The sequence below is a fragment of the Bacillus rossius genome, chromosome 14 (assembly GCF_032445375.1).
Source record: "Bacillus rossius redtenbacheri isolate Brsri chromosome 14, Brsri_v3, whole genome shotgun sequence".
Lineage (NCBI taxonomy): Eukaryota > Metazoa > Arthropoda > Insecta > Phasmatodea > Bacillidae > Bacillus > Bacillus rossius.
Window position 1 is genome coordinate 44,479,994 of NC_086341.1, and position 17,500 is coordinate 44,497,493.

General features: G+C 40.6%; 1 protein-coding gene across 1 annotated transcript in view; it reads right to left on the reverse strand.

The window, feature by feature from the left end:
• LOC134538839 (dual oxidase) overlaps positions 1 to 17,500 on the reverse strand; it is a 231,596-nt gene that overhangs the window by 15,186 nt on the left and 198,910 nt on the right. The window contains exons 13-17 of the mRNA XM_063380380.1: positions 15,640 to 15,989; positions 10,387 to 10,550; positions 7,885 to 8,259; positions 4,925 to 5,142; positions 1,369 to 1,662 (exon numbers count right to left, since the gene is read on the reverse strand). Coding sequence (XP_063236450.1) covers positions 1,369 to 1,662; positions 4,925 to 5,142; positions 7,885 to 8,259; positions 10,387 to 10,550; positions 15,640 to 15,989 — 1,401 coding nt within the window. The remainder of the gene's footprint in view (positions 1 to 1,368; positions 1,663 to 4,924; positions 5,143 to 7,884; positions 8,260 to 10,386; positions 10,551 to 15,639; positions 15,990 to 17,500) is intronic.

A 17,500-nucleotide genomic window follows, 5' to 3' on the forward strand; every position in this document is an offset into this window, starting at 1 on the left:
CCATGAAGGAGAAATATCGGAAGATACCTATACCTCTAGGTGTTGAAAGGGAGGCACGTTTCTACGAATATCAATGTATCATGAAATAAAGATGATATAAAAATAAGTAAAAAAATATATATATTAAGAAGAAATTTGAAAACAGATGTATACTTAAATAAACATTAAATATTTTCTGAAGATTACAAGTTGCATCTTGAAAATTTGGCGCACAAAAGCAAATTAAAAAATTCCTACATGACTACAAAGGCGTGAAAATAACGTTGACTAGGTACATATTTTAACAGTTCAGTTCATTTTTGAAATTTTTTTTTCCTGAATCTCCAAAGACTGAACACACAGAACGTCTGAGGCAGTGACTGTAAGTAAATTTAAGGCCTTTCAATAAGTTATGTCCTATGCCAAAAGGGGCATAAAAGAAGTACCTATCTTGATTGAAATATTCTCAGGCCATTGCTGTTTTATATTATTTTATTATTATTTTGTAACTTGAATTTTTTTCAAGCATTGTACACATTTTAATGGAATGCCTGGAGTTAGTAGCGACTAACTGCTACAATTAGGTTCAAGTAAAATATAAGTCATTTGCGATTATAGCAAAATCGAAAAGACCAAGCTGATCATTTTTTTTAGAGACAGTAATTCATAGTTCTAAAGTTCTACTTGCTCTAGATATAGAAGAAAACAAAAAATGGAAGAAAAAAAACATTACACCAGAACAGGCAGAAAATTTCGTTAACAGGGTTCATTTAATAACCGGACGTTTGCCACTTTTGTAAACTATCTTCTTTCCCCATTCAAATCAAATATATATTCTATATATGCCTCTCTCGTATAGTATTAAATTTATTTTTGGGAATGTCTACAACTGTTATAATACTGTCAATACAGTCTATGTTTACATTCCTTATAAATCTCCTAACGTGTTATATTCGCCTAAACTAAATAAAATGTATGATATCAAATGATGAAATATGTTATGGCTTATTTAGGCTCACATCTCTAAGAAGTCTAAAATCTTTGAGATATTTATGCAATGGGAGTGCATGACTTGATCTAAGCTTCTGGACATACGCCATTGCTAATCGGACATTGATATTATCTTTCAAAGATAATATCAATGCCCGGTATGGACCCGGTATGCATATTTATCTGAGGAAGTTGGAAAAGAAATTAATTGATCTATCACAATGTTCCAATAACTTGACTTTTCTCTGTAAAAAAAAAAAAAAAAGTTTAGCAATGGCGTATGTCCAGAAGCTTACATTAAGTCTTGACCAATACAGATATGTTCATGATCAGAATGAATGGGTACAAGTACTGAGTGGCAAGCGAGAACGAGAAGATCGACTCAGTGTTGTGCGTCACCTTGGGCCGGTCCTCCAAGTTGTAGTTGCACGGGTCGAAGTAGTTCCGCAGCTTGCACGTCCACGGACCCTGCGCCTTGATGTGGCACGACAGGAAGTTCTCGTGCGGCGCCGACGTCAGCGTGAACGAGTGGAACTCGTGCGTCTTGAAGGCGGTGCAGGCCAGCCGCACCCACTGGCCCGACAGGTACTTGAAGTTGGGCGGCCGGTAGAACTTCACCTTGATCACGTCCGACGGCAGAAGCTCCGTCTCGATCACGTCCAGCGCCATGTACTTGGTGCGCAGGCTCACCACCTGTCATCGGGCACAGAGGTCATGTGAGTATGCGGTCGAAGCACCATACTGAGTGAAACAAGCCTGCTGGCGGGCAGAGAGATAGTGGAGTATGCGGTTGGAGCACCATACTGTTCGTTACAAACATGCTGGCGAGCAGAAAGGTCGTGTGAGTATGCTGTCAAAGCACCATACTGAGTGAAACAAGCCTGCCCTCGGGCAGAGAGGTCGCGTGAGTATGCAGTCGAAGCACCATACTGAGTTAAACAAGCCTGCTGGCGGGCACAGTGGTCGTGTGAGTATGCAGGCGGAGCACCATACTGTGTGAAACAAGCCTGTTGGCGGGCACAGAGGTCGTGAGAGTATGCAGTTGGAACACCATACTGTGAGAAACAAGTCTGCCGGCGGGCACAGAGGTCGTGTGAGTATGCGGTCGAAGCACCATACTGTTTGAAACAAGCCTGCTGGCGGACAGAGAGGTTGAGTGAGTATGCAGTCGAAGAACCATACTGTTTGAAACAAGCCTGCTGGTGGGCAGAGAGGTTTAGTGAGTATGCAGTCGAAGCACGATACTGAGTAAAAGTAAGGAACAGGAAAATGAAGAAAAAAAGAGGGGGTGTTGGAGAGTAGTATAGAAATACTAAACACTTCACTTAACAAGATCACAACAGAAAATAGTCAGATTCGCTCAGATTTGACATTAACTCAGCGGGAAATTGAGCGAACTTCAATATAGTAGGCAGCAGAATAGGAACACTAGAAGAAGAAGTTCGAAAAATAAAACTAATAAAAGCATGTTAATAAGATAAGTAGTCAAGGAACTATTAGATGAGTTTTTTTTAAATACTGATCATAAATTGCATGAGATTCAAAAGCAGCAAAAGGTAACTTAGGAACAAGTAAGTAATAAAACTAACAAATCGCAAAAAAAAAATTCACAAATGGTTATGTGTAATTCACGAAATATAGACATATCAGAACAAAGACCAATTGCACAGAAATATGTGAGTGCAGGTAGTTAGATTGAAACTCACCCAGAAACCACAAGACTTGTTAGAACTTCCTGAACTACTGATTGCAAAGCATTATCCAGCTAAAAAGTTGTTTGTATAATACTTCCATCATACACAGGAAATTGTAACCAAATCCTAAACGATTTGTACACAAATTTGAAGATTCTTGCTATTTATATGGACTAATGGAAGGAGAAAAACTGAAATGTGCAAGTAATAGTTTTAAAAATTCGCATAATTAAGGTGGGAAAATTATTGCAAGAGAAGGTAAATGGATATGATACATTTAGAAAAATGTTTTACAACAATTTTGTAACACTTGCACACAATGCAATTTGAGGATACAGCAGCTGCATTATTTTTCTGTTTACTCTCGTAGTATAAGCTTACAGTTCTTTTTAAATGCTTATCTCCTGATTTGTCCACAAATTCAAGATGATAATTTTTGGTTATCCTATCTTCCATGCTGTTGCGGGCTTGATTACTTATCCTCTCCCCCTACCTTTAAGGGGCAGAAACCCTTTGCTTACCTTACTTGTAGGTGGTATGATCCCATTAGGTGGGGTAAAGAGGACGGGGGTTGTGATGACACCTTGTCCAGGGTGTAGACGATGAAGGGCCCCACAAAGAAGGGAACGGAGGGCAGGGGTGGTTGACGTCACCTTGTCCAGCGTGTAGACGATGAAGGGCCCCACAAAGGAGAGAAAGGAGGGCAGGGGTGGTTGACGTCACCTTGTCCAGCGTGTAGACGATGAAGGGTCCCACAAAGGAGAGAACGGAGGGCAGGGGTGGTTGACGTCACCTTGTCCAGCGTGTAGACGATGAAGGGCCCCACAAAGGAGAGAAAGGAGGGCAGGGGTGGTTGACGTCACCTTGTCCAGCGTGTAGACGATGAAGGGCCCCACAAAGGAGAGAAAGGAGGGCAGGGGTGGTTGACATCACCTTGTCCAGGGTGTAGACGATGAAGGGCCCCACAAAGAAGGGAACGGAGGGCAGGGGTGGTTGACGTCACCTTGTCCAGCGTGTAGACGATGAAGGGCCCCACAAAGGAGAGAACGGAGGGCAGGGGTTGTTGACATCACCTTGTCCAGCGTGTAGACGATGAAGGGCCCCACAAAGGAGAGAACGGAGGGCAGGGGTTGTTGACATCACCTTGTCCAGCGTGTAGACGATGAAGGGCCCCACAAAGGAGAGAACGGAGGGCAGGGGTTGTTGACATCACCTTGTCCAGCGTGTAGACGATGAAGGGCCCCACAAAGGAGAGAACGGAGGGCAGGGGTTGTTGACATCACCTTGTCCAGCGTGTAGACGATGAAGGGCCCCACAAAGGAGAGAACGGAGGGCAGGGGTTGTTGACATCACTTTGTCCAGCGTGTAGACGATGAAGGGCCCCACAAAGGAGAGAACGGAGGGCAGGGGTTGTTGACATCACCTTGTCCAGCGTGTAGACGATGAAGGGCCCCACAAAGGAGAGAACGGAGGGCAGGGGTTGTTGACATCACTTTGTCCAGCGTGTAGACGATGAAGGGCCCCACAAAGGAGAGAACGGAGGGCAGGGGTTGTTGACATCACCTTGTCCAGCGTGTAGACGATGAAGGGCCCCACAAAGGAGAGAACGGAGGGCAGGGGTGGTTGACATCACCTTGTCCAGCGTGTAGACGATGAAGGGCCCCACAAAGGAGAGAACGGAGGGCAGGGGTTGTTGACATCACCTTGTCCAGCGTGTAGACGATGAAGGGCCCCACAAAGGAGAGAACGGAGGGCAGGGGTGGTTGATGTCACCTTGTCCAGCGTGTAGACGATGAAGGGTCCCACAAAGGAGAGAACGGAGGGCAGGGGTTGTTGACATCACTTTGTCCAGCGTGTAGACGATGAAGGGCCCCACAAAGGAGAGAACGGAGGGCAGGGGTTGTTGACATCACCTTGTCCAGCGTGTAGACGATGAAGGGCCCCACAAAGGAGAGAACGGAGGGCAGGGGTGGTTGATGTCACCTTGTCCAGCGTGTAGACGATGAAGGGTCCCACAAAGGAGAGAACGGAGGGCAGGGGTTGTTGACATCACTTTGTCCAGCGTGTAGACGATGAAGGGCCCCACAAAGGAGAGAACGGAGGGCAGGGGTTGTTGACATCACCTTGTCTAGCGTGTAGACGATGAAGGGCCCCACAAAGGAGAGAACGGAGGGCAGGGGTGGTTGATGTCACCTTGTCCAGCGTGTAGACGACGAAGGGCAGCACAAAGAAGGAAAGGAGGGCAGGGGTTGTGATGTCACCTTGTCCAGCGTGTAGACGACGAAGGGCCCCACGAAGAAGAGCCAGAAGCGCGGCGCGCCCGTCAGCCGGGCGAGCCCGTGCACCAGGCACAGCGCGTACAGCACCACGTACAGGCTGTGCGCCGACCAGAAGAACTTGTATGCCTTCTTGCGGATCAGCGGGTGCGCGAACACGAAGATGATCACCATCACCACAAACAGCAGCACGCCCGTCAGACCTGCGGGACAGAGGTCGGCGCGTCTTCCGCTTAGCACACGGCCGCTCGCCTCGTCGGACACAGCGCGAGCCACGGATCTACGAGTCGACGGAGCAGATGTCAGTTATAAAATTGAAGTCCTTCCGATTCATGTTGGTGAGATAAAAGGAAGTTGGTATGTATTATCTTAGAAATCTTATATTGGAATTTAATATGAAAATATCTTATCTCTTATGAAAATAAAAACCATTCATTCTGATGAATGTTAACGCTAATTCCTTGTTTTTGTCGATGGCATAATGATTTCTTCAGCAATGTTTACTACATTATCGTACTTTTTACGATTTTTACTGGAGAGTTATTTTTTTTTAGATATTAATTAATTTTACAGCATATTAATTTTTAAACAATTAAAATTTGTTTCGCTCTCCATTTTATAACCAGTTGACTTCAAATAGAGAAAAGACACCTACTGCATAGACTGATAGCTCCATGCTCCGATTAGCAGTTAATTAACAAAACAAACTGTAGCTGTACAAAGGATAATGGTGGAAGATTGTAAAATAGCTGGAAAGGAACTCGCTATGATAAATCCTAAAATGTATATATTGAAGCAAGTGCTGTTGAACAAAAAAAAAACACACACATATATATATAATCAACACAATGTGTATATTAACAAAACAACATATATTTATATAATAAATAGGGTGGGGCCGTTTTAAATTTGAATTAAATTATCGGCAATGAAACTTCAAAAGTCCATGACATAAAAAGCCATGTTGACGAGGCCTAAATCCTTTAGATCCCATTAAGTACATAACTATGTCCACCTATCAGTATCCCTATTTTTTTTTGTTTACTGAAAATGCAAAAATGTTTATTTGTGTCTAGTTCACTAGCTGATATCACTGCGCTTTGCTGCAGCAGTCTGCAGGCAGAACACACTCGCACTACACGTTATACTTGCCCCTCCTTGTGCGTACGCCACTAACACGCTTTGAACGGAAAAATAAATAAATAAATAAATAAATATGATTTTGGAAAAAAAATCTTTGATCAGAAATCACTAAAACTAATATAAATGCAGATAAATATAAATCACAGATGCCATTTTGTTTTTAAGAACCTTAAAATTCACATTTTTTGAAACCATCGATACGAAGAAAAAAAAGCTTGAATTTTACCAGATAGTCGTCATCTTACGGTCGTAAACTCCTTTAAGAGTAACTTAAAATAAACCCCAAGGTCATTTTAGGTGACAGAAAATCACCCATAAACTTATTTGGTGTAATGAATTTATTTCATTTATGGTTTTATTAATATTATTTTTAAAAATTATTGGTAATTTTAAGTTTAATTTTTTCACAAAACTCATATATTTTTACTGAGTAAAAATAAGCATTAAGAATAAAAATTTTGTTAATTGTACTTGTGCGTCGGTGGCTTATTGTATTAGTAAAACTTTATTCAGATTTTTAACACTTTTTTTTTTTTTAAGTATTTAGCGATTTCATCCCATATCGATATCTTTCTTTATCTAAATCGGAACATGTCTATCCCAAGAATTTTTTTTAAAAGGTAATTTAAAACTTAGATTTCCCATGGATGATTTTAATATGCAATCAATTGAAAAACATACTGAACACTTTTACATGCAAAATTTATAATATTTTTCGAATCCAAACAATTAAGACAAGTAAAACCAATTGTCACCAGATCTAATTTTTCCGACTTGCCAGCCTGGAAAAAAAATCAATACAAGATGCCTGTGAGATAACATCTATATATATATATATACGCTTAGTAAACAAATATTGAGATTTGACCGTAACTGCATATTTCATATGCTTACAATACCTACCTACTACAGTAATTGAGTAAATATATATCCTTTGATGAATATAAGTTTAAAAAATAATACTTACAAGCATAAAAAACGCTTAGTAATAAACAATATTTTTGATGCCATATTATAGTGTATTCGGTGTTGAAAATTTAACCATTTGAGGCTATGAGTTTAATGTTGTTTGGTTGTTTAGCTTCTTCAGAATGACAAGTTTATTTGACCACTGAGTACGGCTGCGCTGACCACGAATCTGCATTCCTCCTCAGGATAGTCATTAATGCTCAGTCTTTATACGAAGCCTTATATATAACCACCTTGTACGAAGCTAGTACACCATTTTTTGCATTTTCCAGTACAATACCATCCCCATCAAATAACACAAACCTACAGCCACGGTGACCACAGCAGTATGTACCAGTGATGGTCTGGAAGAGCCAGAAGGTTATGCCTGTCTTGTATGTGGCTAGTATACCATTTCAGCATGCTCCTGTATAAAACATTCCCATCACACACAATCTACAGCAAAGGTGGTCTCATTGACACATACCAGTGATGGTCTTATAATGCCAGAAGGTCATGCAACGGCTTCTATATGGCTCGTATACCATTTCAACATTCACCTGTATAAGACATTCCTGTCACACACAATCCACAGTGAAGGTGGTCGCAGTGGCACGTACCGGTGATGGTCTGATAAAGCCAGAAGGTGATGCCCGGCTCCTATATGGCTTGTATACCATTTAAACATGCTCCTGTATAAGACATTCCCGTCACACACAACCCACAGTGGCACGCACGGGTGATGGTCTGGAAGAGCCAGATGGTTATGCCTGTCTTGTATGTGGCTAGTATACCATTTCAGCACGCTCCTGTACAATACATTCCCGCCACACACAACCCACAGTGGCACGCACCGGTGATGGTCTGGAAGAGCCAGAAGGTGATGCCCGGCTTGTAGTCGGACGGGAAGTGCACCTCGCTGGTGAGGCAGCGCAGGTGCTCGATGGGCTGGGTGCTGACGTGGTAGAAGTTGACGATGTGCCCCACGGTGTGCAGCAGCGAGAAGAAGAGCGCCGTGCAGGCGGCGATCTTGTGGAACTGGATGTGCGCGTCGAGCGGGATGTACTGCTGCACGGCGAACTCCTTCAGCTTGGTGAGCAGGTTGCGCGACATGGTGAGCAGCAGCAGGCTGTAGCAGAAGGACAGCGAGGCGGCCGAGCCGCGCGTGATGGCGATGCCCACGCCCATGATGTGGCGCAGGTCCGTGTGCTCCGCCATGAACGAGTAGTCTGCAACAAGCCCCAATAGAGTTACTTCATGAACGAGTAGTCTGCAACATGCCCCATAAAGTTACTTCATGAACGAGTAGTCTGCAACATGCCCCATTAGGTTACTTTATGAACGAGTAGTCTGCAACATGCCCCATAAAGTTACTTCATGAACGAGTAGTCTGCAACAAGCCCCAATAGAGTTACTTCATGAACGAGTAGTCTGCAACATGCCCCATAAAGTTACTTCATGAACGAGTAGTCTGCAACATGCCCCATTAGGTTACTTTATGAACGAGTAGTCTGCAACATGCCCCATAAAGTTACTTCATGAACGAGTAGTCTGCAACAAATCTCTACAGAGTTAGAAATTGAATGAGTAGTCTGCAGTAAGACCCATAGAGTTACTTCATGAACGAGTAGTCTGCAACAAACCCCAATAGAGTTACTTCATGAACGAGTAGTCTGCAACATGCCTCATAAAGTTACTTCATGAACGAGTAGTCTGCAACAAATCTCTACAGAGTTAGAAATTGAATGAGTAGTCTGCAGTAAGACCCATAGAGTTACTTCATGAACGAGTAGTCTGCAACAAACCCATAAAGTTACTTCATGAACGAGTAGTCTGCAACAAGCCCCACTGAGTTGCATCTTGAATAAGTAGTCTGCGGCAAGACTCATAAAATTACTTTATTACTGAGAAATCTGCAGTAAGAACCACAGAGTTATTTTTTTGAACGATTAGTCTGCAACAAGGTCCATGGTTCCTTACATCACCAGCACCCCTTAATAAATTTTGCAGCTAGACGTTTCCTCATGAAAGCAAGTGCATTAGCTCTTAAAAATCACATAGTTTATTACTATATAAACTTTGAGGTCTATTCGACTATCAGTCTATATTTAACGTCCCTTGTGTAATTGGGAAAACGTAAATATTTCATAGGCTTCACTTGTGTTAGATCCCACCTCTCTCGTTTACTTGAACCATACATGACATTCGCGTAACTTAGAGATAAAAGATTTCCATTGGCTCAAGGTTTTTAGGCTGTGTAATTTCAACGATTGTTCAATCATCATCATCAACTGCTTCTAGCCTGTGGACGGGTTTCAAACGAAAAAACAAAGTTTTCTTAAGGGAATATTGGTGGTATGATGTAATGGCTGGTTGTAAATTTATTACACTTTAAATAATTTCAAGTTGACTGTTTCAAAAATGGTTTTGTATTGTTGAGAACACAAAATTTCATCAATATTCAGTTTCATGTACTGCCACGGTTTTTTTTACAAAACTGGCTTTAGTCACAAATTAAATATGTACATTTGCTTTCTAAGACACCAATCTCTAGCATTTAATATAACCTTTAGCTTTATACAACTATTTACTTTTTCCCAATCAATTCGGTTATGGAGCGATGCAGCTCTGGATGCTAGCCGAGGAAACACAATTCTGGTTCTATGACAGAACAGCTGAACCTATCTATCAGAGCATGCACATTGACTATGTCACAAGAAGGATACAATACACATTGATACTACGTTTTATGCAAAATTGTCTTTATAGCAATAAACATTGCTCTAATAAATTTAAGTTAACTTTGTTATCTCAAAATATATTTTCCAACTCTAAATGTTTTATATGTCCACAGATAATATTCTGACGAGAAGACAGATCATGACTGTAGACAGAATCGATTAAGTATTAGAACAATGATAGTAGGTCGTTATTAATTGAAAATTGCACCAATTGATATTTTTTTTTCATATTATACGTACTCTAAATGCCAACTCATAATATAAAATTTAATTTCTTTATAAATTAATACACCTGAAAGCTATAACATATTTAAAGTAGTTTTTTTAATGCATCCAACCTAGCATATGCCATCAGAATTCAAAATTCACCCTGAGAAAAATTTATTGTGTAAGCAGGTAGCAAAATTTATCTGGAGTAATTTAAAGACATTTTAGAAAACCTAAAATAGGACACCTAAAATTCTGTTTCTAAATTAAGTTATTTATGTGTCATATCTATTGGTTTTTCAACCGATGGTCAAGTGACATTACAAAAAGCTATAGCCGAGACTTGTTCCTACAAACAATCTGCAACCTTCACGAGAGAAAAACAAAATCGGGTCCAAGAAGACGTACGTATAAATCGTTCAATGAACAGCGCGATGGTGATGACGTAGAACACGAACAGGTAGAATATGTTCTGGCGGTTCTCTTCCAGGAAAGTGGTGATGGTGTCCCACTTCCTGGTGATCCAGTTGCGTCTGGGCTCCTGCAGTGGCCCGATGTGGAAGCTCGTCATTCTGTGGACATCCACGGGCCCAAGACTGATTGGTCACTTTTTCGAAGGAGAAAAAAAATAATACAACATTTTAAAACAGCCCTGTGCACAATCATATAAAATGACAACATTAAAAAAATATATATTTATTTTTTTCTTACCATTTAGTGAACATGTAATTTTTATTTAAATTTAGGTGTCTATAAATAATTTTTTTTACTGTGGCTCTACATCAGAATTCTTTCTGATGTTTAATTGAATTGGGCATATGTTAACGTGAAATATGAACTGATGCAAGTAATGCACATTACGCAGATATAAGTAACACAGCATTAACATAGCTAATAATAATAACACAGAAAGATTCACTTTGCCACCTCAAGAACAATTGTAATATTTTTAGAGTTATATTTACTTCAGGGATTGTTTAGAAACTAATAATTCTGTTCTTTGAAAAAAAAATATTACATTAAAAATAAACTGAAGTTACAAGGAAACTTTTAAATAAATACTCCAACCCTAAATTAACAATAACCACCCCCCAAACAATATTTAATTGCAAGGCTGAAGGAGGTTAATGCAATGATTGCAATGCCTTAAATTGAGGAAAGCTGGCATATAATTTACATTAATGACATGAAATGGAAAGTGTGCAAAAACAATACCCAGGATCACATTGGAGCAAACATTGCAAATTGTTGCATATGTTAAATATAAAATAAAAATTAATTGTTTGAAAATATTATGTAACCAAATTTTGAATAACATAAATTAAACCTAATAATGTATTTAAAGGAATGGTTAGTCAAATAAAATATGTAGCTCCATCTTCCTCTGTCCTTCCACCAAACAAAAAATTGGGAGATAGTTTCCCTTTTTGAAAAAAAAGTACGCATCACTGGGAATCATTTAATGATTTTGTTCTTAGGCCCTTTAGAAAAACTTTTTTTTTAATGCTTGTATCTTTAAAGTTTATAATTTTATTTAAAAAAAATCGTTTGAATTTTTTAAATATATAATACTTGTGTGTATACCTGAAAATTTTTTTGACAAATCTGCTTTTTTGTAGTTACGCCCTTTTTAATTTTTATATTATATTCTTTTTTTGTGGTCACTTAATTTCTTGCTGGTAAAGTTATTGGTACATATCACAGTTGCACTAATTCATATATATATATATATATAAAATATACTTTATAATTGTATATATGTCAAATAATTTTTATTTCTACAATAATAAAATATTTTTAACTTTCAATAAAAACTTGTGTAAACTAAGTTAAAATCATCATTTTCCTTAGGCGCAATACAACCTCCTAGTTAGTAACATAAGCACCAGTACGATCATATTCATCCTCATCAAGATTACCACCACGATAGTCTTCATTATCAGAACCACCCCAACACCTTTCACCCACATGGACATAGGGACGGAACTAGAGGGAGGCAGATGGGGCTTGTACCCTGGGCCCCGCATTGACAGTAATTGGCAGAGTAATTTTTACTGTAATTTATACTAGTGAAAAGTTCGTTAGAACACAAAAAAAAATGTTGAAGAGCATATGAACGAAATTATTTGTATTAAATATACATACATGTATATCGTAAAATCTTTAAAAACTGCTATTTTGCGCATACTATCAAAATGTGAATTTAATGTAGCTTGGCTTATGGGTTGTAGCTGTCTCCTTGGTGAATAATTCACCGACATTTCGGTCGACATTGCAGTCGCCATCATTAGGGAGCAGTTTACCTACAGAGTTACCTTCCTTAGTATGTAACTGCTCCCTGATGATGGCGGCTGCAATGTCAACCGAAACGTTGGCGAATTATTCGCCTAGGACACGGCTACAACCCAGAAGCCAAGCTACTTCAGACAATGGCCGTGCAAGCCTTTCGAACATTATTACGAATTTAAGGACTGCAAATAAATATCGTGATTTACTATCTGAGTTAAATTACAAATATATTTGGGATGGTGGAATTAATAGGGACTGGAAAAATTCGCGGATTAAGTGTCCTCCAGGATAGACTCCAAGATCCTGTGCATACCCGGGTAAAAGTCAGCTGTTCATTGGCTACTGACTTGTGAGGCGTCTCAATTGGGAGACTCGTGACTCGATACTGCTTTGACTGAGGGTCTGTAATTGACCCCACATTCCTCCAGGTTAACAGGTGAACGGATAGCAGAAGTTGCAGAAAGGTACTGACGTCAGCCGGGGCTACGCCCCATGAGCCTAGTCAGTCTCCGTTTCCTCAACATCCCCCTTCCCTTCCCTGGCATTTGTACCGACATGTACGTAGTCGTGTGTTTGAATTGCGCGCCACGAACTACCACAAGAGGGCGCTTAGAAGCAGTGCGGCGACCCCTAAAATTGCTACATTTAATATTAATTGTAAACCTTTTTGTTTGTTTTCATTCGCCTTTGCCCCAGTGCTGTGCAATCTATTTGTGTTTCTTTAATTTAAATATGTTACTTGAAATAACCACAGACGTTGCCCGGGTGGACCCGAACAGGCACGGACTTGGACGAGGGTAGGAATGTTTTTATATAAATTATCATTAAATAAGTAACTATTAACAAACTTTAAACTATCAGTAATTTTTATATATTTTTTAATGTTGATCTGTAGTTTGAAAACTTTCGCCGGGGCACGGAATCGTAGGATATAGTAACGGTAATTGTGTTGGCGCGAAGGGCGCCATGTTGCCACCTGCGAGCGATGAGCTCAGCCCAGTCCATCTTCATCACTGACCGAGAGCAGACGCGCCAGCACCCCGGGGACCTCAACCTTTGTTCATCACTGACCAAGTAATTTCTGTATCGTTAATTCTTTTTAAATCGCTTTCGTTCGTCATCCTCGGGGCAGCTCTCGGTCAGCGGGCTGTTTAATTAATTAATTGCCTCAGTCGAGTTTTCAGCAATCGTGTAATAAGTAAATTTTGTAGCATGGCCACGTGTGTGGACCATGCCTTCCCCTAAGTCGATTCGTGCCTCAGGCTTTTTCTACCGTGAAACGTGTAACGGACGTGGAGATAACGTGTTAGTGAAATTAAATCTGGGAATGAATATAAATTGAGTATTTTTATTTAACCACGTGGTGAGTGACTTAGCCTAGGAGTGTGGCGTGCCCGACGCCTAGAGCGGGCCAGGTCTGGATAGGTAGGGTAGCAAGGGCTGGTAACTCGTCCCCACTTGGGCTACGTCACGCCCTGAGCGAGAGACTCCGCCGGGTCCACGTGCCCCTACACGTGGTGGCGCCCATACTTAACATCTTAAAATCACCGGGAACGTGCGCGCAGCCCTCAGTACAATAGTTTGCAGTTTAGCGTATCGCGAAATGGATCCGCGAATTTTTCCGGTCTCTAGGAATTAAAATGTGTTGTGGGTAGAGACCGGAAAAATTCGCGGATTCCTTTCGCGATAGGCTAAAATCCAAAAAACGTTTCCCTGTTTACCGCATCAGTGACTGGGCAACAGTTTATCGGAATGACACTCGGCCAATGGAAAACCTTTAACAAAAGAAGTATCGAATCACTAGCGTCCCAGTTAACAGGTATCACAAGTCAGCAGCCAATGAGCAGATGTCATTTTCCTGCATGTACTATAGATGATCATGGAGTCTATCCTACAGGTCATTGAAATCGCGAATTTTTCCGGTCTCTACTAATTGACCCCACATTTCTCCAGGTTAACAGGTGAACCAATAGCAGAAGTTGCAGAAAGATACAATTGTTTGCATTTTAGCGTATCGCGAAATGAATCCGCGAATTTTTCCGGTCCCTAGGAATTAATATGTGTTGCGGGGAAAGGTTTTGGTTTGTAGACTAGTGAAGTTATGTCAATTAAAAATATTTGGGATGTTGGAATTAATATGTGTTGTGGGGAAAGGTTTTGGTTTGTAGACTAGTAAAGTTACGTCAATTAAAAATATTTGGGATGTTGGAATTAATATGTGTTGTGGGGAAAGGTTTTGGTTTGTAGACTAGTGAAGTTACATCAATTAAAAATATTTGGGATGTTGGAATTAATATATGTTGTGGGGAAAGGTTTTGGTTTGTAGACTAGTGAAGTTACGTCAATTAAAAATATTTGGGATGTTGGAATTAATATGTGTTGTGGGGAAAGGTTTTGGTTTGTAGACTAGTGAAGTTACGTCAATTAAAAATATTAGGGATGTTGGAATTAATATGTGTTGTGGGGAAAGGTTTTGGTTTGTAGACTAGTGAAGTTACGTCAATTAAAAATATTTGGGATGTTGGAATTGATATGTGTTGTGGGGAAAGGTTTTGGTTTGTAGACTAGTGAAGTTACGTCAATTAAAAATATTTGGGATGGTGGAATTAATATGTATTTTGGGGAAAGGTTTTGGTTTGTAGACTAGTGAAGTTACATTAATTAAAAATATTTGGGATGTTGGAATTAATATGTGTTGTGGGGAAAGGTTTTGGTTTGTAGACTAGTGAAGTTACGTCAATTAAAAATATTTGGGATGTTGGAATTAATATGTGTTGTGGGGAAAGGTTTTGGTTTGTAGACTAGTGAAGTTACGTCAATTAAAAATATTTGGGATGTTGGAATTAATATGTGTTGTGGGGAAAGGTTTTGGTTTGTAGACTAGTGAAGTTACGTCAATTAAAAATATTTGGGATGTTGGAATTGATATGTGTTTTGGGAAAAGGTTTTGGTTTTTAGACTAGTGAAGTTACATCAATTAAAAATATTTGAGATGGTGGAATTAATATGTGTTTTGGGGAAAGGTTTTGGTTTGTAGACTAGTGAAGTTATGTCAATTAAAAATATTTGGGATGTTGGAATTAATATGTGTTGTGGGGAAAGGTTTTGGTTTGTAGACTAGTGAAGTTACGTCAATTAAAAATATTTGGGATGTTGGAATTAATATGTGTTGTGGGGAAAGGGTTTGGTTTGTAGACTAGTGAAGTTACGTCAATTAAAAATATTTGGGACGGTGGAATTAATATGTGTTGTGGGGAAAGGTTTTGGTTTGTAGACTAGTGAAGTTACGTCAATTAAAAATATTTGGGACGGTGGAATTAATATGTGTTGTGGGGAAAGGTTTTGGTTTGCAGACTAGTGAAGTTGACGGACCTGGCGACGTTGGTGGACATGTCCAGGAAGTTCTGCTTGGCGCCCTTGCAGTCCAGCCCGATGGCCACGAAGTCGCCCTTGTAGTCGCGCATCATGACCTCGAAGTCCTTGTAGGTCAAGGACGCCTTGTGCTGCAAGCCGGCGTCCAGGAACATGCCGTCGATGAGCTCGGTCACGTGGTCGTCGGACAGGCTGGTGGTGCGCGCGATCTCCACCAGCGAGCGCAGCATCTCGGACAGCTCGCCCTTGTCGATGCGGCCGTTGCGGTCGTTGTCGCACATGTCGAAGATGATGCGCAGCTTGTCCTCGGTGCGGCCGCGCGAGAACAGCACCACCGTGTCCAGGAACTCCTGCGCGGGCGAACAGACGACACCGTCTCACACCGTCTCACGCCGTCTCACGCCGTCTCGCCGTCTCCTGGCGCCACACTTTCGAGGCAACACGCAGGGCCACAACTAGTCTCTCTAGCAACCGGGGCATGAATGGATTCATGGCCCATCCCCCCCCCCCTCTTTTTTGTGCACATACCACACCGATAAAGCTACGCCACTGGTCCCAGACCACATTACTCCAGACCAGTGACAGGATCCAGAGGTTCACCTCGGAAGGGGGGGGGGGGGGGGGGGCACTCTACGATTTCACAGTAGGCAGAGAAAATATGTCTTAAAATTACTAAACTTGTATTTAATCTACTCGCACTACACATAACGTCCAACCACCAGATTTTACGATTCTACAAGAAATTCATTAATTACATTAAAAAATGTTTTATCGGTTTCGGAAACAATCATTTTTGTCGGCAATATTTATGTAGCAGACAACTGGTTTTTCGAGGGGGGGGGGGGCACTTGCCCCTGCGGCCCCCCCCCCCTCCTTGGATCTGCTACTGCTCCAGACATTTAACGGTTGTCAAATTGCTGCAATATATTCACGCAGGGGAATATTTATAATACCTAACCTGCATGACATGGAAGAAACATTGATGATAAAGTTTTGTAAAATTTATTTAGTGACAAAATGTATAGCAATAACCAATCAATAAGTCACCCTTAAAATAGATTAATAGAACAAAGCTAGGAAATGTGAATGTACAATATGGTGTTTAGTTTGAAATCTCGGACCTTAGCTCAGGGTGGCCAGCCAACCGGGAAATCGGGAAATACGGGAAATAGCCAGGATTTCTTAAAAAAACCAGGAATACCTGGAATCAACCAGGAATTTTTATTAGAACCGGGAATTTTTTTTATGAAGTAACGATCACAATAACATACGGCTGTTAAATGAGAACGTTCACCACCCGTCGAAGCAAGACAGTGTGCTCGTGTGCTATATTTTGTGAAAGTTAATTTGTTCATATTGCATTTAAAAACTTTTGTAGTACGTAAGAAACCGTTAACAATTCAGACTTCCATACTTATTATGTTTCTGTATTCAAAAGCAACAGCATTTTGGCTGAAAATGTTGTTGTAGGATGGTAGTAATTTCTCGCACGGCATGTTGGTAGCACTAGTTTTGTATGTATATTTGTTTTTACTTTGCGCTCATGTTGTTGCGTCACGGTATCACGGATACTTTTCTCGAGTTTTTTTTAAAAGTTTAGTTGTGCGGGACGTTGTTTTGAATCTTTTAATCTAACATGTAATTGGCGCAGACTATCAAAATGTTAACGAGTTCGGTCACCACATACAATGACAAATGTACGGAAGAGTTTGAATGGGTGGAGAAAGATCCAAAGTGCGGGACAAACGCTATTTGCAATTTCTGTATTGTTAAAATCTATATCGGTAGCATGGATGGGAAGAACAGCATTAGCCAGCTACGCAAGAGGGGCAAAACACGTGCGTTTGGTGCAAGTAATTTT